We start from the raw sequence: 26,518 nt of genomic DNA, 5'->3' as shown, positions 1-26,518 counted from the left end.
CTTTCCTGCCACTGGTGGTCCACTCAGGGAGCTTCTTAAAGGCCTGATGGGCATCTCCTTGAGCAGAGCCTACAGGCATGGAGCATGCTGTTTGGGGACCATGTCCCTGCCTGGAAAGACACCAGAGACTGGCATCTCAACATCACTCAGAGACAGAGGGAAGAGAGCATTAGCTTAAGTCCCCAGATCTTGGGGGCAGGGTGATTGTGAGGGCCCTGCACAGTAGCTCCCATATTGCCCCAACCTGGAAATGTACACAGGACAGTAATTAGTTTTAGTCTCAGGGAAAAGCCATATGGGACAGTGCCTGCAGTGTTGACTTGTGTTGCTCTGTACCTTGAAACCAGCCTGCTGTCTCCTGAGAGCTGCCTCTAGCTTCCTGCAGATCGCCACTTAACACAGGGAAGCTGCCTAGAGTCCTGCAGGTCTGCACCAGGAGTGTAGCTCATTGATAGCATTCTTGCCTACTACGCAAGAGGCCCTAGGTCTGGTGTCTAGCACCTGCAAAATCCAGCAAATGCTGAGGCCCTTCTCAGCACTCTTTCTTTGGTGTTCTAGCCTGGTCTCCATGGTGTGGCCTGTCACCATTGGCCTGAGATACCATGCACAGGTTTCTCATGAAACTCATTGGGGGTTACAGTTTTTATAAGTCCAGTGTGAGCTTGTGCCAGTGTTAAAAATGCTGAGCAGCTTCAGGATACACAATGATAAAAATCACAGTTCAGGAAGCATCTGTTCTGTGCCGGGCAGGTTGCATTAATTGCTTCATTTGACTTTTTCAAGGTGTACATTATTTTCTTTCTTTAGTAGCAAGGAAACTGGTTATCAGACAGATGAACTCAAACCTAAACCCACAGCTGGGATCTAACACCACTGATGTCTCCAAAGGGTCTGTACCTCCTTTCCCCTCTGCTGCCACTGGAGAGTAAAGGAGGGGCAGAGCTTTGTGCAGAGTGAACTAGCTCTGCATTCATTTTAGGGACTGGAAGGTAGCGAGCATGAGCATTGGATGTTACTTTAGAAATACAGCTTTAGGGGTAGGAGAGTGTTCACATAGCTGCCCTGGAGTAGCCTTTGAGACTAGCTAAAGATCAATTTACTGTTTGCAGAGGTGGAACTAAGAGAGGATTCTTTTCCTTTTAAATGAATGCACCTTTGTTTTACAACATGGACTCAATGGATGAAACTGTGCCCAAGTGAACTTCTGGTGCTGCCTCCTAGTCCCTAGGCTGGTAGGAAGGGAAAGAGGGTTACTCCTAACCCATGAGGACGAGAAAGAGTTACAGCTCCTGGCTGCTGCTGCCTGCCTGCAGTGGGGGCTGACAGGCATCTGTCTCAGGATTGGGTTTCACCAGGCAGAGCACAAGTCTGTGCATGGCCAGCTAGATCTCTATACAGTTCTAAACTCTGTACCAGGCCTGCAGACATCTTTGTTGTATGGAACTCATTGGACACTGTTAAACTGGACAAAACCTAGGTTATTATGAAGCAGCGTGGTCCAGACACAAGGGCACTGACCCTTTTAAATGTTAAGAGATAAAAACTTGTAACATGAGTACCTAAATTGGAAGAGAGATGCAGTCATGGTAGATGACTTGCCTTACAACCCTTACTTAAATTAGGACGTGGTCATGGGAGGGAGAAGGTTCATTTCAGAGGGGTCAGCAGGCAGGAAGCCCAACGTTCCACAGCTGATTGTCTTGGGGCTCCTTATCCACAGGAGAAGAAGCTAGGATGAAGAGTACAAACTCCAGTGACCCCCAGCTCCTGTGGGCACAGTCACCAGCAGAGTGGTGGCTCCCACATGAGCGTGGTAGAGGCCATTGAACAGTGACCAGCTGTGGGGAGTCAGTCATGGGAGAAACGACACCATGCAGGCCCCTGCCATTCCTGGCTGGTAGATAATGATTCAAGTATCACTCACTGTCAAGACAGGACACCTGAGTCACTTCTACTGTTTAGCTGCTTCAAATAAAGTGTTACTGTGTGGGTTATCCTGAGACTGTATGCATGACTGTGATAAATGCAAGTACAGTTGTTGGATCATATAGTAGGTTGCATGTTTACTATTTTGTTTTTGTTTTTGCAATAACATGGATTGAACCCAGGATCTTTACACCGAGTTATATCCCCAGCCTGTCTGCGTGCCTTTCCATCCATCCATCCATCCACCCATTCATCTAAGAGAAGGTCTAGCAACATCACTGAGTTGCCCAGGCTGGATTTGAATTTGCAGTCCCCTGCCTTAGCCTCCCAGAGTTTTGGGATTTTAGACTTGTGCCCTTGTGCCTGGTTATTGTGTTGGGGTTTTTTTGCTTTGCTTTTTTTTTTTTTTTTTTTTGGTACCGCAGATCAAACTCACAATGTCATGTTTGCTGGGCAGGTGCTTATGCCACTGAGCTAAACTCTTGGCCCTTGAATCTTTTTAAAGAACTGCCAATTCTTCCAGAATAGCTGTACCATTTCACATGCAAACAGTGCCAGGTAAGCACTCTCCCACTGAGCCACACACCCAGGCTCTCAGTGGTGTTTTGTTTTTCCCCAGGGACTACTGAGGATAAAAGCTTTGATACACTTGTTTGCTGTCTTCTTCTGTCTTAGCCACATTTCTCATCAGTAGGACAAAATTCCTGAGAGCCACAATTAAAAGGCAGAGAGTTTTGTTTGGCTCACAGTCCAGTCTAGCATTGGCACAACCTTGGGATGAGGAATAGCTGCTTACCTCATGGTAGCAAGGAAGCAGAGCACACAGGTAGGAGCCAGGTAGGAAATACACCCATCCAGGTCAGGCTTCCAGTGTCCCACCTCTTCAGACCATATCCCACCCCCATACCAAGCCAGGAGTAGCGTGTCCATAATCCATTTCATGTCGCATGAGGCTTTAGAGTGGGGCACATGGTGACAGAAACCATAAGACTTTTCATTAAATGATCTGGATTTAAAAAGACAAATGACAACAAAAATGTTTTGGAACCAATGTGGAAATGCACAGGGTATCCAAAGCCATGGGCCTCCAGTGTGAGGTCTGTGTCCTTGGACTTCATTGAGGGTACCTGGTGAATTCCAGAGTGCTCCCCAGCCCTCAGTACCCTCCACCTCCTGGGTGGGCACTGTGGCAGAAGCTGTGGGGTGCAGGGAACCAGGATGAAGGCCTGAGCCCCTCACTCTGTCACCTCATTCTCCGCATGATCCTGCCCAGGCTGACCAAGGGAAGTTGCCAGTGGGTCACTGAGCCTGGAAATAAAAACAAAGGAACCAAAGAAGAGTGTCCCCTCACTGCTATAATTCCCTCTGGACACTCTGAAAGAAAACACTGCCAGGAAGGGCAGGTGGCTCCAAAGCGTGCACTCCCAGCCACCCCGGCTGCCTTGTTTCCTCACCAGCAAGCTTCTCAGACTTCAGCTCCGTTCTGAGGAACAGGTGCCACTCCAGGGAGACCAGACTCCATTGCGCTGGGCACCTCCCTGGGAATCTCCAGCCTGGCTGCCTCTTGGGTGCAGTTTTGCCTTGTGGTTGTGTTGAAGGCTCTGAACATGCTTTCTCTTTTTACTTTAGGTTTCAGACGCAGTGTGTGTAATTTAGAACTGCTACAGCAGCAGCTGGTGACTATAGCGCTGGTGCTCTTTTAATCCATCTTTGGGCCTCTGGCTGGCCAGTGTTCCCATCCCAGGCATGAGCTTGCAGGGTCTGCTTGTGCGGCAGCAGGGAGGCACTGTGTGCTTGACAATGTATGCATGTTTGTTTTTCTGCCCATGATGAGGGTGGGGCTTCATAGTGTGTAAAATAAAGCTAGCATCCTTGTCCTGATTCCAGTGAGTCATGAGAGACCAAAAGGTATGTTATTTGTTCCTTGCTATTATAGAGTATAATATTTGAAAAATCTCCTTTGGCAAATTTGTGTAAACAGTCTATCACAAAGGAAGGATTGTTTGCTGTGTGGACTTAATGGATTTTGGAAAATGAGTGAAGGAATTTTACATGTATCCCCTGAGTCTGAGGAGTGGAAATAGTCTCATGGAGATAAATGACCACAGATTTTCCACACAGTCCTCAGAGACCATCAATACTGTCCGACACATCTTGGCAAGGGGTCAGGTTTTTAGGCTTAAGACCAGAGGTATAATTAAATTAAATGACGAGTTGGTTTAGAATATTTTTCTGGTTCAGTACATTTTGAGGAGCTTATTTGAGATGCTGATTTGAAGTTGCTCAATAGATTTTTTAAGAACACAACAAACTCTTGTTACATTCCTGATGCAAATTAAAATTTGATGTTTGTGCTCAGATTGAGTTTAAATCCATGAGCTGCATTATGGCCATCAGTGAGGAGAAGCAGTTCATGCTGATTCAAGTTGCTTCTCCGGATAGCATCATTGTTATAAACTTTATGTGCCATGAATTTGCAAATGGTTGTGCTTCACTTCTGGTTTCTTAACTATTCTGGCTGACCGAGAGTCTCTGTACTTGGGTTTGTACTTTACAATGAACTAGAAGTAATAAATATACTGAAACAGTGCAGATTTTGCTAAGTAGAACACTCAGGCTTTGTCTTGAGGTCTGGCAGAGGATTTTATCCACTGTTTGCAACTTGCTAACTTTCAGAAAAGGGTGAAAGCACTCTTGATTCATGTAGGCCACCTTCTTATTGTGTTCTGGCAGGCAGGGGTACACATGTAAGTAAATCTTAATCCCCACCTTATAGGAATTTGTACTTTAGTGGAGGAGGCAATTACAGTACCTAACATCTCTTTCACATTTGTTGTGTGGCAGGCATTGCTCAAGGTTATGTGACATGCCCAGAGTCACAGTAATACAGAAGTTAGGATGTGACCTCAAACACTCTCGCCATGCCACAGTCTCTCAGCCAAGGTACATCAATACTGGGGCAGGGCAATGTTGTGCAGTGGGAGGCTCTTCTGTGCACTGGAGAATGTGTAGCAACATTCTTATCTAACAGCACCTCGTCCATTTGTGAAAACCAAAAAAGTTCTCCATCATTGGGTGCCGTGGTAGTTACCTGTCATCTAAGCAACTCAGGAGGCTGAGGCAGAAGGATTGTTGGAACACAGGAAGTTGGAGGCAGTAGAGGCAATGCAGCAAGATTCTATTTTTTAAAAACAATCTTGCTTAATTATCCCTCGTTGAAAGCCACTGTTTTAGAGCTTGCCCTGTAACCACTACTCTATCCTATTTTCCCAGATAAACGTGCGTAATACATGTGTTTTTCGTGTTAAGTTCAGATTCCTGCTGGAAGCAGTGGCCTGATGTCAGAACTACCTGAAGTTATGGAAGAGAACTATTCTTGGAGATGGTGTTTAAATTGAAATTTGAAGGCGTTGACCTTCCTGTGATTCCTAAAACATAGAAACAGGAAGAACATTTGGAATAGAAGGACTCACATGCACAAAAACATGAAAACAGCTAATTCAGTGGGGGAAGGAGAGCAGAGGCTAAGCATGTGCCCAGGAGAACTAGAGATACTTGGAAGGATACCATTCATGTCTACCAAGAGATGTCTTCTCTCAGAGCCTCCTCATGTGGCTTTTGAGAGCACCTTTTGCCAAACACAGTGAGAAATTGCCAAGTGAAAAGAGAAAATCATACTGTCAGAAAACTTGAATTCTCTTGAGTAAGTCAGAGGAAGTCTTCTGTGATGGGACCAGTGCATGGGCTCAAGTTGGAGTCAGGACATCATGGGTGGGAGTGGGAGTTCTAAAAGTAAACACAGCCTAGGCGTGCTGTATCGTTGTAATGAGGCAAATTATTTGAAGACCTGGGATGCATTCATTGGCTGCTAGTGTGGCAGAAAGGACAAATTTCAAGTCCCAGCCAAGTGCAGAGCAGCAGAATAGTGTCCTGTGTGAACTGTAAATGTGTTGGGCTTTGTCTTAGAAGCTGTGCTAACAGAAGGGACCTAGATGAGCTTAGAAAACCTAAACAGATTCCCCCTAGACTGGGGTGGCCTCGTGAGACACTCCTCTGGTCTACCACTCTGTCCCAGACCCTGGGATGAGGAGATAGGGAGCCTGACTGCAGTGGATCTAAAATGGGATGAGACCGGAAACCTGTGGGGAGGGCACAGTGCTTGTCACCCCTGACAGAGGGGATATTGAGAAAAACAGCAATAAAAATAACAGTCGTCTGCCACTTCCCTCCCCACTGAAGCCTGTCTCCAAACCTGGTTTCCATTCTGTTTCTGATCTTCTTTTCTCTACGGTGTGAGGAGTGGGATGAAGGTGACATTGGCATCTACTCGAAAAGAGACAGAAGTGGGCACTCTTGAGAACTGAGAGGCCAGGCCGGTCAGGAGAGAACAGCCTGAAACAGCCAGCTGGGCCCAGCACCTCCTTATCGCTGCTGTCTTGTCAGAGTCTGTTGTATGTGAAAGTGTGTTGCATAAAGAAGTGTGTGTCTGGGGGGGGGGGTAGGTGTGTTTATGTGTGTGCCCAGTGGAGGGCTGCCATGCAAGCTGTGTGCAGTGGGGCAAGCGTTACTGACTGTCTTGTGGTTTGCTGATAGCTGCCTCAACTGGGTTGCATGTTTCTTCCCTCCTCCAGGGTACATGGTGATACACTTTGCCTCCCTGACACTTTTACACGCCAGCCTGTGCTACTCTGTTGTCACTCACAGGGCAGCTGGGCAGGCATTGCTCTTCTGTAGGTGAAATAGGATTCACAGGACTAGAGCACTCAAGTCTGAGTGGAGCCTGAGAGCCAGGCCCCAGAACCAGCAGAGAGGCCTGTGCAAATAGGTCCTGGGCTGAGATGGGCAGGACAGACACCAGCTTCAGCCTCCCAGGGAGTGCTCCCTGCCCTGGGCCCACCATCCCCACCATCCCTTCAGCACCTTGCTCTCTTGCTATGAAATGGGCATGCTGCATACAGCTGAGTGGGAAGCGGTGCAGTTTGAGGAGAGGAGCCTCTGAGAATTTGAGTACAGAAGGCCTGCTAGGAGGGATGGTGTAGCCTCTGCTTCCTTACCTGCCTTTTCAGTTGCCCACCCAGTGGGAGTAACTGTAGACATTTGCCTACCCTTCACTAACTCTTGGATTGAGACTGCACCCACAGTGCACCAGGAACGCTAAGGAACCAGACATCGGGGACTGCACAGTGTAGGCGAGCTGTTCCCCAGGAAGGGAGTCTGGCTGCTGGGCCTGGGGTGGAGGCGTGGCTGCCAAGTGAGCCTTGCTGCAATGGGAAGTGATTAAAACCCAGTCTTACCCTGAGTGCTGAGGTCTCCGGTAGGCACAGGTGCTAAATATAAAATCACAGCTATTACCTCATTATTGCTAAGTTTCCACCCTTGTGGCTTACTGTACTCTACCTTGGAGATTTCCTGAAGCCCCTCTCCAGGAGCTCAGGGCCCAGTAGAGGGAGGACCCCTGCCCACCCCAGAAGCTCTGATGGGAGGCTTGACAAGAGGGAGGAGAAAAGGAGTGTCCGGGAGAATAAATGCCTCACTTCCCACTCGTGAGCTTCCCGCTGGCTAAACTGGAACCAAGATGGCCTACCCTACTGTGAAGCCCTCAGAGGACAGGGGTGGGCAGTATCCCCCACACCCCTGCCCCGCCTGGGGAATTCTATCCAGCATGTATGACAAGTGATGAGGTCCTGTGGGTAGGCTTCTTCTGATTAAGGTCATTTATTTGAATGTGCCATGGACATTTTTACAACCTGGGCATGAATGGCAGTGGGTACAACAGATCTGATCATGTAGGACCGTCCAGCACTCTGCAGGTCACTTGTTGTCTTTGCCTTTGAGCTGTTCTCTTTTCCAGCATAAGTACACAAACACTCATGCACACACCCTCTAGGGCTGGAGGTATGTCCTATAACTAGTTAGCCACTACTGCAAGGAATTGATTACTTTTGCAAAATTTCAAGATTTATCAAACTGGAATCAGAGAATCTGGGATGGGGGAAATAGGCAGAGGATAATCCAGAAATGTCCTGTAAGCTTGGTCAGGGTATTGACCTAATATTTATTTCTGTATTTATTTATTTATGGTACTGGGATTGAACCCAGGGCCTTCTCACTGATTACTCTTTTGATTACTTGATTGATTGATTGATTGATTGAGACAGGTTATTGCTAAGTTGCTAAATTTCACAAGCTGGGCTCAAACTTGTGATCCTCTTGCCTCAGCCTCCTAAAGTGCTGGGATTATGGGTGTGTGCAGTCATGCCCAGTTTGACCTAAACTCACAAAGGCCTCCCATTTGGGCTTGAAGGCTCTGTAGTTGCTGTCTAAAAATCTTTCCTAATTCTTTTTTGTGATCTGTACGTGAAGTCCTTGGGGAAGATGAAGCATGAACCCTTGTGCTCAGAGCTCACCTGACTTTCTTAACTCCACCCTAGCAACTGCTGACATCCCTGGCCACATCAGGAGGTGTAGAGTTAATGTCACTGGTTTCCAGAGTAGGACATGTTGGTCATCCCTATCTACACTGCAGGGCCACAGAGTGGGCCATGGATACCACGGTACTTGGGTCCTGAGGCTGCAGTGGCTTTGGGTGCCACCCATAACCTGGTGGGTCAGTGCTCACTGCTGCTCCTGGTGGGAGAAGAATCCACAGACCCTCTGAATGGCAAGAGTAAAGGGACTGAGCCCTGGGACCCATGAGGGTCTGCATTCACCCAGATAGCGTCATGGTGCTCCGAGGAGCATGACACCAGCTAGCCAGGAGGAAACAATGCACCAGAGAAAGAGACCCTTGGAAGGGGAGAAATAAACCATTAGAGGTGCCTTTCATGATACATTCGTCTGCTTGTTTAATAAGAGGTACTAAAAAGGAACTCTTTACACGGGGCCCTGCACATTATGTAGCCAGCCCTGCTTGCTTCCTTCTTACCTGAAGCTTCAGTATAGTTTTCCCCATTTGTTTCTAGAAGGAAAGGTTCTGTAATAAGACAGGATCACTGAGAACATCAGCATCTCCGTTTGTTTTCTCCTTGTTGTTCTTCTGAAGATGATGGGTACTAGCCACGTCACCTCATATTTTTTTCCCAATACTGTTAGGCTAGAAGTTACTCTGCAGCTTCTAGAGGCAGAGAATTGGGGAGAAAGGCGACAGAGGCAGGGAAGATGAATTCATCTGTTGCTGGGAAGTGGCTAAATGTCATGGCTGTTTAGTTGTCCCTGGGAGCTGTGTGTTACAAAGGCACTTACTGTGTCCCTGGGTCTAGGCTAGTGCTGTGGCCCTTGGAAGCACACTGTAGGGACATGAGACAGGAACCATATGCAGGCTTCCAGGAAATGAAGTCGTGCTCTTACCTGTGAGCTTTATTGAGGGATTGTTTGTGAGCTGGGAGACTGTACTACATCACACAAATTAAACATTGTTATTGGCCCCAGGGGAATCACGCTGTCAGACATGGCCTGATGGAGAAAGGCTGTGAGGACAACATGACTGCAGACAAGGTAAGTAAGCTACAGACAGCGGCCAGCACGCAAGAGAGCCCTGCCCATGCTGCTTCTCACTCTTGGTCTACCATACAGCCACAGATACTGCATAGACAGGGTCGGGTCAGGGAATCATCATCTCTTCTGCTTCTCTAAGAAGCTCCTGCAGTAAGGAGGATGGATGTTAGGAGCCACCTCACCACTCCTCCAGCCTGCCACATATTTTCCGAACCTCTCAGAAGCACAGTAACACTTGCCCCACCCTTACACTTTTTAAGTATTGACCACTTCTTGTCTGTTACTATAAAATGCACATCAGACATTTCTAGAGCCATTAGAGACCTGCATTTGCCATCCACCTGGTGCTTGACCAGCCTGGGCAGTGAGGGACAAGACAGGCCATTTCTGCTCCGGGAGTGCTGCAAGGGTCTTTATCCTTGGCCTGGGACCTGGCCAGACATCACATGTAAAACATACCTGAGCTACGAAGTTATTCATTGTTTTTCTGAAATCCAAGTGTAACCAGGCATCGAGTACTTTCTCTGGAAACCCACCTTAGAAGGCAGTTGCTCACAACTTTTGTAAAATGGGTGACTCCAGAAATGGGAGAGCTGGTGGCTGGGAAGTTTCTAGAGGCACCACATGTGGGGCTCTGCTGCTTAGTGCCTGCCTGACAAATCATCTAGTATTCTCAGACCTAGGAACAATCCTTTGTGTGCTTCAGGTGGGCCTGCCAGGGAAGGAGATAAGGAGAGATCCTGGCAGCATCCCAGTCCAGGCTTGGGGTGAGGGCACTGTTAGGCCTTCTTTAGATCTTGCTAATGCCCCACCCCAACCTTGTCAGGATGCCGTCTGCTGGAAGGAACAGAAAACTGCAACTCTCCTGGCTCCAATGATAAAATAAATTATTGCACCAGAATTAAGGAGTCTCATGATAGGCAGCTCCAGCACTAGCTAATTTCTTTTCCTTCTTTGAGGCAGGGTTTTACTATGTAATCCAGGCTGGCCTTGAACTCATTGTGCAACCCCGGCTGATTGCATACTCAAGATTTTCCTGTATCAGCCTCCCAAGTGAGAAACGGCACCCAGTAATTTGGCCAAATCTTAGCACAGCAAAGTTACTCAGAGACCAGTGTTCTCTGCACTGCTCTGCTCTGGCCCCAGAGCATGTTGACTTAGCTCCTGTCATAGCAAGTGGTGGCTGCCTCAGGTCCCAGTATCCTGGAGGAAATGGAGGTTTTTCCCAGTGTCCTTGGCTAGGACATCTTTCTCTCCAGGTCCCCAGCAGACATCTCCTGTATCTCACAGACCAGAATGTCAGTGTCTAAAGCATGCCACGGTGGGAAAATGGCTCCTGCTGGTCTGTGTCTACTTCTGGAGAAGGTCCTGCAGGAAAATCAGGCCCCTTGCACCATTCACTTTGTCCTAAAAGGCTTCAAATGTGTTATTTCTCCCCTTTTAGGGTTTGTCACAGCAATTTCACCACTGCAGGGAAAGAAGCTAATGAGAACCAGAGAAAAATGAGTAACAACTCATCGAAGTATTCTTTGGTCTTTGAGAAACCATCTAATTTTATCTGCTTGCCACTTGAATATATAATCATAATTGCGGCGAACTTTGGTCAAGTCCTTCTGTGTCAAGCAGTGTTCTAAATGTCTTTTGTGGGTCATCTCATTTAATCCTCACAGCAGCTGTTTCAGAAAAGCTATGAATTCCCCATAGAGTGAAGAGGCATAGTGAGTGCCTAGTGATGAGCTGCCATCTACTTTGGGGTCAGAGCTTTAGACCTTTAGGTTGTGTACTCTGTCCTGCTGTTGCTTTGTTGGCAGTTTTCATGTTTTTGATAGCAGTCAATTCCCACACATAGCAATGAACATGTTCCTAAATATGATCCTCTTTCCTCTCACTTTAGTCACTTACTTGGGAAATGATTCCCTTCAGAGGTCAGGGGACAAAAGCCAAGAGAGAATGCAGTTTGATGTTTCATCTTCCTGCAGTACTTTGTGGTAAGGCCCAACCAGTTGCAGAGTCACTCACAAAGTAACTATAACCCTTCCTCTACTTCCACTGGCTTTTATTTATAATTTGCAATTGTCCAATTATCTCTTAAAGAGGTTTTAATTTTTTTTTCTCTTCAAGAGGGATTCTACATTAGTTTCCTTGAGTTGATGGCCTCTAATTACTCACTTGTAAACAGCCTGTTGATCTGTATGGGAGAATCACCGAACACATATCAATAGCATTTTTATATAGCGAACTGTCAGTTATGTTATTTACAGACATTTTCCCATCCCAAAGTAATCTCTGAAAATTGTACCTCATTTGTAAGAAAGTTCTCATTCTGAATTAGTCTTCCCCTTGTGAACTAGTTCAAAATTGGTCTGGTCTGATACCTAGAGACCATATGATATTAGGACCCAGTAGTTTTTGCTGATTTCTCCTTATTTGCAGACCAGCCTTGGATAGGTTCTTGGAGCACTGAACTGTGTCCACAGTGTGGAGACTAGACTTTTTGGAAACTCTTTTTGGGCCCCTAAGAAATAACTTGGTTGAGTGTTCAGTGGCTGACTGTTGGCGGTGCCCAGCCACCCCAATGCCCTAGAGACTTCAGAAGGGTGAAGGGAGGGGTGATGGCACACCCAGCCCTAGAAATCCAGACAGAATGATGCTCAGAGACTTTCACAGAAATAGAAAAGGACTTCTGGCTCTTGTGGACTACTGTAGCATCGTTGTCCCCATCCCTCCCCCCACAACCCGCCAGGCTGCAACTTGCTTCAGAAGGTGACATACATTTGTCCCCTGGAACACTTAGTTGAATCTTTTGGGCCTTGTGTGTAAAATCCAAGAGCTGGTGTAGGTCATTGGCTTTTTAAAAACTCATTTTGGGTCTGGCACCATTTTAGAAAAATGAAAGCTGGACCCCTCTTCTGGGAGAATGATGTTTCTCACAGGCCATTTGCAAGTAGAAGTCTGTCTTGCAGTCCTCTGACTATGTAATTAGAGCCCAAAGACTTACTGACCTCTGACATCTATCTCAATTTAGAAAGCCCACATTCTAGAAAGTTTCCGGTTAAGAAAACTATGGATGGGGTAGCTAAAAAGAGTTTCTTGAACTTGAGTTGGAAGAACCACTGTCCGCCCCAAAAGGTTTCATTATCAGGTATTTTATGTGTTATCACTTGATAATTCTCAGGATTGAATTCAACATTGTAACACTATGTTCTTTCCCTTCAACTTTTTTCATTTTTTTCTTTTTTTTTTTTTTTTTCATTTTTTTTATCGGTACCAAGGATCGAACTCACGACCGCCTGCTTGCAAGGCAGGTGCTTATGCCGCTGAGCTAAATCCCCAGCCCCCTCCCTTCAACTTTTTAATAAATTTTGTACTGCTTCTGAAATTACTGAAATATTTTAGTAGGAAGTGAAATCATTTGCCCAGGTGTTCCTGGCAACTCCAGAAGCTGTTGGCCTCTGCCTCCTGACCCTTAGCCTTCTCTCGAAAGCCCTTTAGCACCTTAGAACAAGACAGGAAAGTCTGATTGGGTTGATGTGTATGTGATCAGGGAAAGGCTGAGTGTTGGAAGATGAGAGAAGATTTCCTTTCAGTTGGTCCATGACTACTTTCCTGACACTGTGGGCCTGCTTGCTTAAGAGGCTTTGCTTCAGTTCCCAGGGACTTTTAATTCCTCAAAATACTTGTCTGACGGGAGTCCTAAGGAATGATTTCAGCTTCAGAGGTCAGGAGAAAATTCCAGGGCAAACCGATATAGTTGGAGGGAAGATGCCCACAGTCTTCAGCTGGGGAAACCATCCCAGCCTCCCAGAATGGGTGGAACAGTCACAGATGAGCCTGGTGGGAGATATGGAAGGGCTGTGAGCCTGTGTGTATGGGCACCAGGTGTTTTTCATAGTTGGCTTTGGCCCAGGGAGTTGACAGGCAGATTGGAGGATCAGAATTTTGAACTACAATTTCATGTTTCTGGACTCATTTCCCTCCCTCAGACCACCATAATATTCCTGGAAAACGTAGGATCAGTGATAAAGGAATTGACTCCTAGTATTTTATGAAATTTTCGGATGATTTTGCTACCTGAGAGTGGCGTTGAGGGTGAGGAACCTCAGGATTCCTGACTTGAACTCTTTGTAGCCCATTCTGGTTCCACCATAGTTATTAATGCTGTTATCTGCAACCTGTCCTCAAATTCATCTCTGAACATTTAGTACTTTTGGCCAATGCTCAATTTTTTTTAAAGCACATCCTTTTGCCAGTAATTCTTTCAAAATCTTAGGTTTTATAAAGAGTTTGTTCCACATTGCAAAGGTGCCCATGACTTGTAAGAAAAGTCATTGCAGCAGAAGGCTCTAAACAGAGTGGAAGCTGGATGAAGTGGCAGGTTTTGGGTGCTGAACTTTCACACCTGTTCAGTGGGGAATATCGCAGGGCGAAGCTTCACTGTTAAGGTGCCAGGATGAGGCCCTGCTTTGTGTCAAGCCACTGTGAACACTTCCTTGTCATTTTTATCGTCACTGCTTTTGTCACATCGTTTTGCTCATCTCCCTAGTGAGAAAATATTGCTTTCCAGAAAGACTATTTTTATTGTTGCCTGCTGAGTTGTTTCCCATAGTGACCCGGAAGAAAGGTCAGAGGGTTCTTCTCTAGCTCTGTAGGTCTTCATCATTTTACACAGGAAATTCTTACAACGCTGACTAGTTATGACTAGGCTATAGCTAGCCTGGATTATATAACGTTTTTAAAAGATAAGTTGTTATCATTTTCTTGGTCTTGTATAATTACATTGGGATCTAATGTAGTAAGAGTTAATAACTTGTAATTGGTATTTTATGACATGCTAAACATTATTCTGACGTGCTCATGCTATTACTGTTTGTACTTGTTTCTTGGTCTCTTGTTTCATAATACAAACAAATGGAATTCAGTTTAAGACTGAATTTTTATGAAAAGTTTGAATCAGAACAGTTCTAGAGCTGGACTCTATGGAAATGTAAGCTGCTGACCAACAACACGGAATGCAGAGCCAGTCCTTTGCAAGCTCTCGGTGGGGTTCGACATTAAATTTAAGAAATTAATAACCTTGTGTGTCCCAGAGTGGGAGGGGCGCACTGAAGTGACTTCAGATTTGAGCACCAGAAGACCTATAATGCCCCCCTCAGTTCTAAGCCCCACCAAAGTGTGATACTCGTTTTACAAACGGGGAGTTTCCCCGAGCACCCACAGTTCCGGGGCGCTGCCCCTCCCGGAGGGTTCCAGAGTTGGAGCTTGGCCTCCCACCGGGAGGGCGCCGGCAGGACAGGCCCTGCCCCAGAGCCGGGGTTAGCGGCCCGCCCCGTCACGTGACCGGCGCCCCGGAGCACTCTGGGAGGCGGCGCCCCCTCACGGGCTGCGGCGGGGCGGCAGGCGAGCGGTGGGCGGAGGCCGCGTGGGTGTCGGCGAGCGCGCGGTCCGTGGGTTCTTCGGCCGCAGGACTGTGAGGAGCGAGGCGGTGGCTGGCAGCCCCGAGAGCGCTTCTCCGCGGTGCTGCGGGCGGCGCGCCCGTCACCGCGTCGGCACGCCCACCTCGTAATCACTCAGACGCGCACTTCGCCTTGGCAGGCCACAGCGAGTCTTCCTTCGGGTCCTTGTTAGACCTCAGTGTTTGAGCTGCTGAAACCCAGGGCATGTTTGATTTAGATATTTTACTGTTAGGAAAATAAATCACCTCCTGCAGTTGCGCCAGCTCTGATAGTTCCTCGGTAGGATCAGGGTGGACGGTCTTGTAGGAAGAAAGCTAACTCGAAAGGAATACAAAATTCTAACTACTGCTTCTCCGGGTTGGGGTGGGAGGAGCTGGGGTAAGAAGTGGAAAAAAAAAAAAAAAAAACTACAGCGGGGCCAAAGAAGCTGCAGTGAGGGTGCTGCCTGTGTGGGGACCTTGAAGGGCTTTGCTTAAACCTATGTCTCAGTCCTGGTGTGTTGCCTCAGCCTCCCCAGAGACGCTGGTCCTAGAAGACCATAGTAAGGCCGGCCATAGTAAGGAAGTTAGGTGGGGAGAGAGTAAGCCTCACCACCTGCCTGGCAAATAGCCTTCAGGAGATGTGACCCACCGAGCTGGATGATTATATTACAAGCATGAGATTAAATGTAAGCTGGATCCTTAGCATCCCAAGGTTAGCCACTTTTACCACCGATTTTTAGACACAGTCCAGTGTTACAAGGTGGCGCAAGGTAGAGTTTAGGCGGCCCATCTGGAGGGAACACTTTTTCTGTTACCTCCCGTGATGAAATGAGCCATCAAGATGATCTGTCTTTTGGGAGAACAGGCCCTACTCAGCACAGTCCTGATGCATTTTCTTCTCACATTCTGTCCTCTGGCATTTTCTCTGCCATTTCTGGTCCCTCTGTGGGTGCGCACTGCTGTTAGCAGAAAATGGCTGGCTGGGGTTGCTGCCTGTTGTGCAGAGTTAGGGAGTGGTGACTGCTGATTCTGAGGGACTGACTTAGAAAGACTTAGCAGTCTCAGCAGTCCCAAAGCCCTTTCATTACAAACAGGAGTGTTAATGAGTGCCCCTGAGGTGGGTTTTCTTCAGACCCTGTCAAAAGCAGCTGGGCCCCAATTCCCTCCCCTTCCTGCCACACTGATAGTTTGAACACCCATCTCTGGATCTTTGAGGTGCAGGAGTTGAAATACGTGGAAAAAATAGGAAAAGTCAAGTTTTTCAAGTAGGCCTCTTAGCAAGAAGTTAGAACACACGAAGAGTTACGGGAATCCTACTGTTGGATTTGACTCTGTACCATACAAACGACACTTCTTTCAGAGTTGGGGACTGTTCTGGGCCTGGACTGTGGTCTCACCATTGCTCAGGAAGATGCTGTGTGGTGGCTTCTGATCAGAGTGTGAAACTTTCAAAGGGAACCAGCAGCATTAATGGGCTGTTGGGATCGGGCCAGAGTTTTGTCTGTACCTGTGTTTACTGCATGCTTATTGGATTCTCATTGCAGGGCTACTTGCAAAGCCCTGTAGAGTCTGAATCAGAGTCAAAAGGGAAAGCTGCAACTGACAAGAAACTCAGGCCTTGACAGGGACTGAATTTCTTCACAGTACCAGCATTCCTTTTGCATCCTCTCTTGCCTGAATTTGTGTAAGCCAGTGGTGGTGAACTTGGGGCACACATGCCACAGCCAGCTGTCATTAGTAAAACTCAGAAAGGTTCACCTTCACTGGTCTGGGAACAGGCTGCTGTATTGCTGCTTTCAGGGTTACTGGGCTCAGAACGTGGTGTTCCCTTGTCAGGCATTGTCAGCCTAGAGGATGAAGAAGCCAGCTCTGTGTGCAAGGCTGAGTTCCAGTCCCAGCTTGGCTGTCACTAATAGTTTAGGCAGGATACTTAATCTGTGAACATGCTTCCTACACTGGGTTTATTTGGGGACTGAGTAATGTAAGTAAAGTGCCTTGCCTACCTGGTACATAGTTCTTACTTACTGTTATTACTTTGGCTAAGGAGGCTGTGCCACATTAGGTGCTGTGGAGAACAGCTCAGTAAGGACTGGTATGGCTAATACTTATTGAGTGTTTAATATATGCCACGCACTGTTTCGAATGCTTTAAATGTTTTGTGTTATTTAACCCTCAGCGCGGCCTGGGAGCTAAGTATATATCTGTTTTTTAGATGAGGAAACAAGATACAGAGAGGTTAAGTAAGTGCTCCAGTGCCAGAGAAACTTCCTTTGTGAGCACAGCAACAAGGCTGGGGCTTTCTAGCAAAGGAAACTGAGTTGGTCTGTTACATAGCTGCAGCAGAAGGCAGATACAGGTTTGAGGTGTGAGCCCCCAGCGATCATTCTCTGTCCATAGCCTGAGCTGTCACTGGGCTGCCCTGCCTTTTTCCTTCCTCTGTCCCATGCTGCTCGGACCAGGAGGTCGCTGCCTTTCGTCTTTTTACCAACTGAATGACTGGTCTGCTAGGGATGGTCCTTGTCTAAGGTCTTTCCTTCTCCCTTGGCCTGGTGGCCCTTATTATCTGCCTGTTAGAAAGCGAGGGCTGTTTCCTCATGGGAGGGAAGTGATGGAGGTGAGTGGAGGCCAGAGGGCCATGTGGAGCTCAAGGAACCCAAGGAAGCTTAAGGCATTATTCTTTCCCTGGGTCCTTCCAGGGATGAGACTGGTACAATTCTGGTTTTCCAGCTCTTTCTTGAGTTGCTAAGCTCAGCCTTCTTGACTGTAAGTAATAGGCACAATGAAGAGGAAAGGCTCCCAGCTTGAGAGATGGGCAGTGTAGCAGTGCTCACCCTGTTCTGGGCTTGTCTGGGAGACCTAGCACATCTGTAAATAGGCAGCCAGGTGGATGAGTGCTTTGTTGAGGATGTCCCTCTGGGGTGCCACTTGCCTTAGTCCTCTGCAGCACATGCAAGTACTTTTCCTGCTGAGACCTCAGTCAACAACTGCCTAATCTGGGGTTTCCCTCTCCACTCCCCAAAAGAGTCTCCCATCCTTCTCCAGCCTCTTGTGGCTTAGTAATGGTCCTTCCTTTGTAGGTAAACAGTACTTCTCACCTGGGCTTCTCTTTTACAGAAATGAGTTAGCTGAGTTCTGCTCTGAATCTGCAGGGAGGCAGAAGAAAATGTGGAGACACCCAGTCTCCAGCCCTGGGCTTCCGCTTCCCCAGCCCCAGCTCTGAGAGGTTTTTTATCACCTGTAAGTCAGTTCCTGTTCACTGTCCTCTGGCTGCCCAGGTCAGCCTTGTCCATTCTAGAAATGAGCTGCTGCTTCAGGAATCTTAAGGAGGTAGTGGCCTTTCTCATCTTTCACATCAACAGAAATTTCCTGAACAGTGCTCTGTGAGAGGCATGGTGCTGGGTACTGTGGAAACAAAGATAAATGGAACTTCTGCCCTTAAGGAGCTGTCCAATTTGGGTGATTTCCCTGGGCTCCTTGACAGATACGCTCATGACATTTAAGAGACAGAAAACAAGATTCAAACCGGTTGGGCAGACGTAGACACACCAGAACTGCCTTCCAGCCCGCAGTGCCGTCTGCCCCTGGGGCTATGCCACGCCGTCTGTCTGGATAACACAGAGCAAGAGGCCCTGTCTTTGGGCCTGGTGGCTCTGGGCCTGTTAACTGTTGGGGACCCTTTAATTTCTGGGTATGAAATCACTTCTGCCAGCCAGGGTCAGAAAACTGTGGCATTTTTGAGACAGCTCTTAAACAGACACATCTGTGCTCTGTGCCGAAAACCAGAAAATTCTGTCTTGCCCTGATGCCATCAGATGGCAGGTTGCCAGTGTCTTCACATGGAATTATCACCCTTCTCTAGTTCTCCAGGCATGGTGTGGGAAGGGAACTTAAATTCTCATTGAAGAGCTTGAACTACATGTAGCCCAGCTGACATGTGAGGTATGTTCACTTTCCAGCCGTAGTTGGCAGAGTTGGAGAAAGGATCACAGAGGTTCCTCCAACCACCTGTACCACCTTTCCAGAGGCAAGGAGAAGAAAGACTAGTCCCTTCATTGCTGATGTGAAGCTTACTGCCTTGAAGTGCTCACTTGTCTAAAAGGGAGAGATACTATTTCTTATGTTTTCTGCAGTATGTTTTTTTGTCTTTTCTGATCTGCTTATTGGTGAAGGAAGGAGGAAAGCATTTCTGTAGTATTTGGCACACACTGTACCATGTGCTTAAATATATGCCTTAACTATTCCTCATAGTAGCTGTGACTACTTACGTCTTCTGGACAAAGAAACACTTGAGAAAGATTAACTAAACACATTTTCTCCCGTGTTCTTCCTGGACTTTGTAGCTTTCATGAGAATAATAGGTGACCTTGGTCTTTTGAGGCTTCTTCTTGGTGAAACATAAATTTTAGTGATTTCTACCTTTCCCTGTAAGTGTTCACGAATCGCTTTTTACATAGTCTGCCCCCCCCCGTCCGAATCTTCCGGAATCCAGATTTACCTGTCTTTAATCCTCTGACTCTGCTCATTTGCAGCATGGTATCCCAATGGTTCTGTGAAGTCATTATTGAATTACTGTAGCACTATGGAGGAGACCTGACAGTGGCTAGGGTGGGTGGATAACTTGAATTCTCTTGAAAACAGTAGTGTGAGGCCTTTTGGGTAGACTGAAGTTGTCCTGTACTGGAGAGGAACATCAAATCAGTCTTTCGTCTAACCACTGACCTTTAACTCAGAAAGATAGGACTGGCTTCTGTGAACATGACATTCACACAAATGGCAGCCAGTTCAGGTGCCCCAACCTGTCTGAGTCCACTTTCAGTCACTATAACAAAATACAACCTGGTGACTAACACAGTTAAGGCTTATTTGCCCCAGCCTTGTGTAGTTTGGTGGCCCATGCTGTGGATGGATAAGGGCACTTGCTGAATCATAGCAAGGTAGAGGGAAAACAAAATCAGGCAAGCTGGCTGTGTCACCAAAGCTGCTAACACCACTGCGGCCATCCTCTCCCCCTGACCTTTCCAGACCTTAAGTAACTCCCAAAGGCCCCACCTCCAGATACCCTGAACACGTTTATAACATGAACTTGTTGAGGACATAACAAGCGTGTCTGAATGAAACAGAACTGAAGGTGTTGGAATGAATTGGAAGAAGCAGTGCTAAGTACTGTTTTGTGAAACGTTTCAGTTTTGTATTCTGTACACATGAGGAACATACTGGGCATGCTGTAAACCAAATTGTTTGCAGTGGATCCCAATAAAGAGATGTCAGGATAGGTCAGGCAGTGATCTCTACAGACTCTCTAATAGAAAGTGCTTCTAAAGTCTAATGATTAGTTCTGGAAGAATGACTCAGTTTTCTCTATTCTTATGCTCAGCATTCTTGACAGTGTCCAGTGCAGGCCACCAGGAAAAAGTGGGGGGATGGTGTGAGGTCTAATTTCAGAGTCCAGGATGATCTTTGTTCAGTGTCTTATTTGCTGTGCTCCTAGGCTACTGCTGTTTTGAGTTCCTGACAGAAGCTTTCTTCCCATTTTAGAGATAGCTGCACCCTGCTCACTCTGTTCACAGAGGTCAACCAGATGTGGCTCTTGTGTGAGTGCTGCCTCTGGGGCTTGTAGGTCCCTGGAGGAAAGTGGCGCCCAAGCCAGGGCTCACATGCATGCCTTTTTCCTGACCAGCTCAACTGCATTATCCTCAAGCTCCAGGAAGTATACTATGGATTCTAGCTGAGAGGCAGGAGTCCTCAGGCCCAGAGGGCAGAAAGCTATGGATTTAGGGTTGAGATTTTGTTGTCTGCTGATGGTTGCTCTTGTTAGGAAAGGAGGAAATTGAGAAACAGGAGGCTATATTCATATTTGCAAAAATACTTGCACAAAGCAGTGCTGTTATGGGGAATTTTTTCCCTCCCACCTCTCCCTTCTCTCCCTTTCTCCCACTTCCCTCTGGTGTGCTTCTTGAACCTAAATATATTTTGGGCATTAAAAATTCACTTTTTAAGACTTGGCCCTTGGAATGACCTGCTGCTCCAGCTCTCACCCTTGAGAGTAAGCTGTGTGGTGGTTTCATGTGACTTTCCCATGTGGACAATTGCCCCCTTACTGCCCAGACCACAGGACCCAAGGAGCAGCACATGGGCACTGGGGCCCAAGTTAACCCTTAGCTGCCCTAAATGCAGGGCAAAAACTGGAAATGGTTTGTGGTAAGGTGCCCAGCACTTCAGATCAGAAAGGCTTTCTTTAGAAGCTTGTCCCCTAAGAATGATTTCCATTTTATTGTCTATTTAAGGAGGCTTTGGAACTTATGTTTATGGAATCTCTTCCGGACATTTCATGTGACTTGGGTCATAGCAGCTGGGTGATGCTCTTTTTACCCAAATGGAAAATTAGCCTGGGCTGAGCTGGGGCCTATGGAAAACTTAGACAAGTGGAGAAGCTAGGAAAGCAGGGTTAAACAACAGTAATAACAAAAAACCATTTTGGGAAGCAACTTGGTGTAATGGAAAGAGTGTGGACTTCGAGTCAGTGACTTAGGGTTGAATCTTAGCTCTGCTGCTTGGGGCATGTTGCTGAATTCTTCCATTTTCTCATATTATTTTCTCTTGAATACTAGAAGGCGCAACAAAAAGATACTGTGGTGTGCACACGTGAGACCCTCAGCAAGCTGGTTTCCTCCTAGGGCTCTTGTCCATGATTCTCCAGGGCTCTTGTCTTTCCTAGCAGCTTGGCAGCTTCCTGGACGTCCAAAGCGAAGAGTGCTGCAGATGCCCGTGGCCCAACCCCTGAGCCCTGCTTTCCTGATGCCCGTGGCCCAGCCCCTGAGCCCTGCTTTCCTGATGCCCATGGTCCAGCCCCTGAGCCCTGCTTTCCTGATGCCCGTGGCCCAGCCCCTGAGCCCTGCTTTCCTGATGCCCGTGGCCCAGCCCCTGAGCCCTGCTTTCCTGATGCCCGTGGCCCAGCCCCTGAGCCCTGCTTTCCTGATGCCCGTGGCCCAGCCCCTGAGCCCTGCTTTCCTGATGCCCGTGGCCCAGCCCCTGAGCCCTGCTTTCCTGATGCCCGTGGCCCAGCCCCTGAGCCCTGCTTTCCTGATGCCCGTGGCCCAGCCCCTGAGCCCTGCTTTCCTGATGCCCGTGGCCCAGCCCCTGAGCCCTGCTTTCCTGATGCGGATCTGAGCGGCACAGCCTCGCTCCCAGGCTCCTGCACATCAGTTATTGGTTTGGGGTAGTTTAAGATGTAACCCCTAAAGAACACTAAGTGAGGGGCGGCAGCAGCAGCAGCCACATCTAGAAGCTGTGCTGGCCATCGAGTTGGTGTGGCAGATGCTCGGCAGGATAGCAGGATTTTTTTAGTAGGAAAAGTTGAGATTAATCAGAGGATAAACTTTTCCTAAAGATTTCAGCCTCTAGAGTAAGGAATCTCTTCATTTTCCTCCATAAAAATGTTTCACTTTACTCCATGTTTGGTCAATGTGTATTAGACAAATATTGTGTTGCTGCTTTGGGAGTGGGAAGGATGTCTGCAAATTCCAGATCCTCTCTTTCTGGTACTGACTCAGGCTAAGATGTTCATATATAATCAGGGAATTTTCTCAGACTGATTTTAGAAAACCTGCTTGCTTGAAGATGCCAACTTGGCCATTGCCTTCTCCCATAGACTGCCTTGGGACTTGGGTTTGGGAAGGAAGAATAAGAAACTGACATTATGAACATGACCAAAGCTCATTTGAGGAACAGACTATGCATTTTACCTCCAAAGAGAGGAATAAAGTTTTTAATTATAGTAAAATATGCATAATGTAAAATACAACATTTTAGGCCTGGGGTATAGCTCAGTGGCACAAGCACCATCCTGGCAAGCACAAGGTCATGAGTCTGATCCCTGGTACCAAAAAGCAAAAAAACTCAACATTTTGATTATTTTAACTAGTTCAGTAGCATTAAATATGTTTCATACAATTATCAAAACTGTCACCTCCAGAATTCATTTAACCTTGCAAAACTAGATCTCTAGTAGGCTACAGAGTAGTTCAGTGGCAGAGCATTTGACTAATACGTGTAGGGCTCTGGGCTCCATCCCGAGATACAAAAGCAAAATAGTACCTTTAGATACTCCTCAAGCCCTGTTGCCAACACTTTGCTTTCTGTCTCTGTGAATTTGACTGCTCCAGGCACTTTCCATAAGTGGAATTGTCCTACCCTTTAGTGCCTGCTTACTCTACCTGGTGTAACGTCCTCAACATTCACTTGTGTTGTATCATGGTTCAGAATATCCTTCCTTTTCAAGAAGGCTGAGTCACATTCCCTTGTATTTGTACATTGCGTTTATCTGCTCCTCCATCAGTGTACGTGAAGTTGGTTCCACCTTTGGACTATCTTGAGAAGCTAGTCTTGATGTGTCAAGATGAAGGCCTGATCGCCCTGCCTCCCCAGGTATACAGATTGAATAGATGTGCTTTCTTTGCTGTAAGGGAGCGAAGTGTGTGCAAATGTGTCCAAGTGTCTGCCTGTCTTTCTCAGCTGACGTAAATTGTGAGAGTATAAAAAGCTCTGCTTTATGTCTGAAGAAATGCTCCCTGCCCACCAGGCCTGTCAGAGACTCTTGATGAAAGATAAACAGGAGGCAAGAGCTTGACACAGGGCAGGACATGTGGCCTCTCCTCACTCAGCCTCCTTCCTGGAGGACCTGTTGACTGGCTGCAGGGAGCTGCCCTCCTATGGTGAGGGGACCAGCTCCAGGCCCCCAGGATCATCCCACAACTTCCTGATGGTCTCAGGCTTTGCAGTTAAGAGGAATTGGGGTGCATGTTAAATGCAGCATATCAGAATGTGTTGCCAGATGGAGTTTGAGGTCTGTATTCAAAAACTTTTGTTCTCACTTTTCTCCCTTCACCCCTGGATAGTGAGCACCTTGCCAAGACAGACTTTGTTCCACTTCCCTAGGGAGGCCTCCCCCAGGCTTGCTGAAGCACTTGCATTTATTCTACACAGTACTGGGGGAAGTGAGGACTGCTCTGTATTGGGACTTGGCAAGAGCGTTTTGAGCCCACAGCCCAGTGCAATAAAACGTAGAGCATCCTAAGGATGGGGGTGGGAACATTTGAAAAAAATCTTAATTGTTTGGATGAATAAACTCTGACTTGTTTGCCAAACAAAAACTTCACACTGGTCTCATTACTTTTTTGGTCATTCATTGCCTCTTGTATGTGTGCATAAAGTGCTTTTAAGAGATTATTTGTTGGGACTTTAAAAATAGGCCAGTTGTCAGATGTCTTGGCAGGAGAACACATCCCAGTGGCTTTAGGAATTTTTGTTGGAGAAAGCTGTTTTGATCACTAGTTGCTGAATGCCCTGAGGAGGTCACAGAACAAACTCAGTCCCAAAGGAGGGATGTGGGATGGAGCTGTCAGTAAAGCAGTGAAAACTTGTATGTTGGGAAGAGAATTGAGGGCTGTGGAGAAGAACAAAGAGATACTTAAATCATTCTTTCTGGACCCCTGCACCCTGACCCTGTCTGTATGTCTGTCTTTAGTGTTACTAATGAGAGTCATGCCAGCCTTTATCGGTAGCTCATGACTCTGGCAGAGAGAGCGGAACAAAGATTGTTGGTGGAGCTCCTAAGGGCAGGTTAAAGGCGATGTAAAAGGTTCCCACTAGCATCAGAGCTCTGCCTCGGCCTCAGCCAGCTGCTGCAGCACATCTGATGTTGCAGTGGCCTGCGGGCTGGGCTGCCCCTGAGTGGCCTGCTAATGATGATGGGCCTGGTTAGTGACAGTCAGCACCTGTCTGTCCAGCGTTGCCATGGTGGTGATGACCTCCTTTCCTCTCCTCTCCTTTCAGGTGCATATTATCACCCAGTTCCAGGTGTACCAGAGTGGCTCCCATGGGACCCTAAACTAATGGACAGTCCTAAAGAGCCAGTCCCAGTCAGCAAGCACAGCTCGGGAGTCAGTTACCCGAGGGCTGTGGTCCAGTCATCTTTGTGTTGCCAGTGCTGGTGTGATCTTTCACCTCTGGGGCCTGAAACTAAAGTGAGCTGTGCCTTCCTGGAACTCTCCAGAGCTGTAGATAAACAAATGGTTGCAGTAACATCACCAGCCTGTCTGTCATTTCAGAGGGAATCAGAACCCTCGCAGAACCTAACCCAGTGAAAAATGTGAAGCCCATGTTAGTTTTGGTTTAGGCTTGGGCTTGAAACGTGGTATTGGTTTGTACTATTTTTCCTGTGGAAAGTTTAGATTAACTGGGGGCTTTCTCCAGTTTCTTGTTAAAGAGGAGAAATGAAAAGCTGAGTATGGCAATATAGGGTTATAAGCCCAGCACTCCGGAGGCTGGGGCAGGAGGATTGCCAAAAGTTTGAGGGCAGCCTGAGCTACATAAAGACCCAGTGTCAAGTGGGGGTGGGGGGATCTGAGTGTGACAGGGGAGCCTGGCAGATGGCAGATAAACCCAGCTTCTCACAACCCCTTCGGTGAGCCCTTTGGTAGTTTATGTGGACATTGGGTAAGTTTTGTTTTCATCTGAGGTTGGAGCCATAGATCCTGACGTTGCAAGTACTGTGGTGTTCATGAGTAATTAATTCTCAGTTCTGGGTCCCAAGGTCTGAGCCTCTGACAGCATTCTGCACTTACTATTTCTGCCTTCTGTTCTTGACCAATTTAGTTTGCTCTATACTGAGTGTATTTTAGCCCAAGTTTAAATGGTGCTATAGGAAGATGCCCTTTTTTAGGTGTTCCTTTTTGTGTACTATCCACAAATGTACCACAACCCAAGGAGACAGATGACTTGTGCCACACTGATGAGGCAGGGGATCAGCCTAAGGTCTTGTCCCTCCCTATGGGGTTCTGACTGTGGCCAGCTGCTCTAGGGGCTGTGGTTGTCCAGGCTTCCTGGCAGTAACACTTCCCTTCCCTGCCTGGCTTCCTGGCTTCGCATCCTGTTGCTAGTGAGTGCAGACTCACCCCCCACCCCCAGGACAAGCCTCCGGCAGGGTGCACACATCCACCCACCCCCAAACTCTTCTGGGTGGCTTTTCTTAATACTGTGCATAACTGCACAAGGTGTTTCACAAAGGAGTCCTGGGTGGGCAGGAGACATGGCCAGCACAGATCCCCTTCTGGCTCAGAGCTGTGGTTGGTTGTCTGTGAGGAGGCTTTTGGTGCTGTAGGTCTGGGCATCTGTTATACCTTAGCTGGGGAAAGGCAGGGGAGTACTTTGGGTTTTTCCCACTGAACTTAAGGCAGCATGAGTGGTCTGATCCTTTCAAATTTCCCATGTTTCCCTAACAGCCAAGATGGGTCTCTTGCTCTGAGCTTGTCACTTACCACTCTGTAATGCTTGAGAGGACCTATCTAGGCTGATATGTCTTTGAGCTCTAGAGAGTTTTTCCATGTTCTTTTGAGACTAATCATGACTTTCTTTGTATTCAACACTGGCTATGTCCAGGAGTGAAATTTGGCTCAGTAGGTAAACTAAGGAATTGGAGACATCCTTTAGCTAGCCATGTCCTTGGTGATTCAAGCACAGATGTTTCTGTGATCTGCCTCCTGCCACCCACCTCCAGCACCCCATTATGGCAGACAAAACTGGTTTGGAAGCCTGCTTGCCTGCGTGACTTTCCCTGAGGTTCTCCTTAGGTTCCCTGGAAAGGGTGTGTGTGTGTTGTCTGGGTGG

General features: G+C 47.4%; 1 protein-coding gene across 3 annotated transcripts in view; it reads left to right on the top strand.

The window, feature by feature from the left end:
- The window catches only part of Itpkb (inositol-trisphosphate 3-kinase B), an 89,564-nt gene that overhangs the window by 13,010 nt on the left and 50,036 nt on the right, over nucleotides 1–26,518 (top strand). Inside the window, exons 2-3 of one of the 3 annotated variants that reach the window (XM_063239418.1) lie at nucleotides 9,355–9,420; nucleotides 10,865–15,209. The exons of 1 other annotated variant lie outside the window; for it this stretch is intronic. In XM_063239418.1, the coding sequence (XP_063095488.1) occupies nucleotides 9,355–9,420; nucleotides 10,865–10,906 (108 nt within the window). In that variant the 3' untranslated portion in view covers nucleotides 10,907–15,209. Of the gene's footprint in view, nucleotides 1–9,354; nucleotides 9,421–10,864; nucleotides 15,210–26,518 lie in introns of those variants that run through there. One more of the 3 variants, XM_063239416.1, reaches the window with a different exon arrangement.

This window comes from Cavia porcellus, unplaced genomic scaffold (assembly GCF_034190915.1).
Source record: "Cavia porcellus strain 051 isolate PalLab524CR breed Dunkin Hartley unplaced genomic scaffold, mCavPor4.1 scaffold_28, whole genome shotgun sequence".
Classification (NCBI taxonomy): Eukaryota; Metazoa; Chordata; class Mammalia; order Rodentia; family Caviidae; genus Cavia; species Cavia porcellus.
Note: the sequence above shows the minus strand (reverse complement) of the source record. Positions and strands in the feature narration are given on the sequence as shown.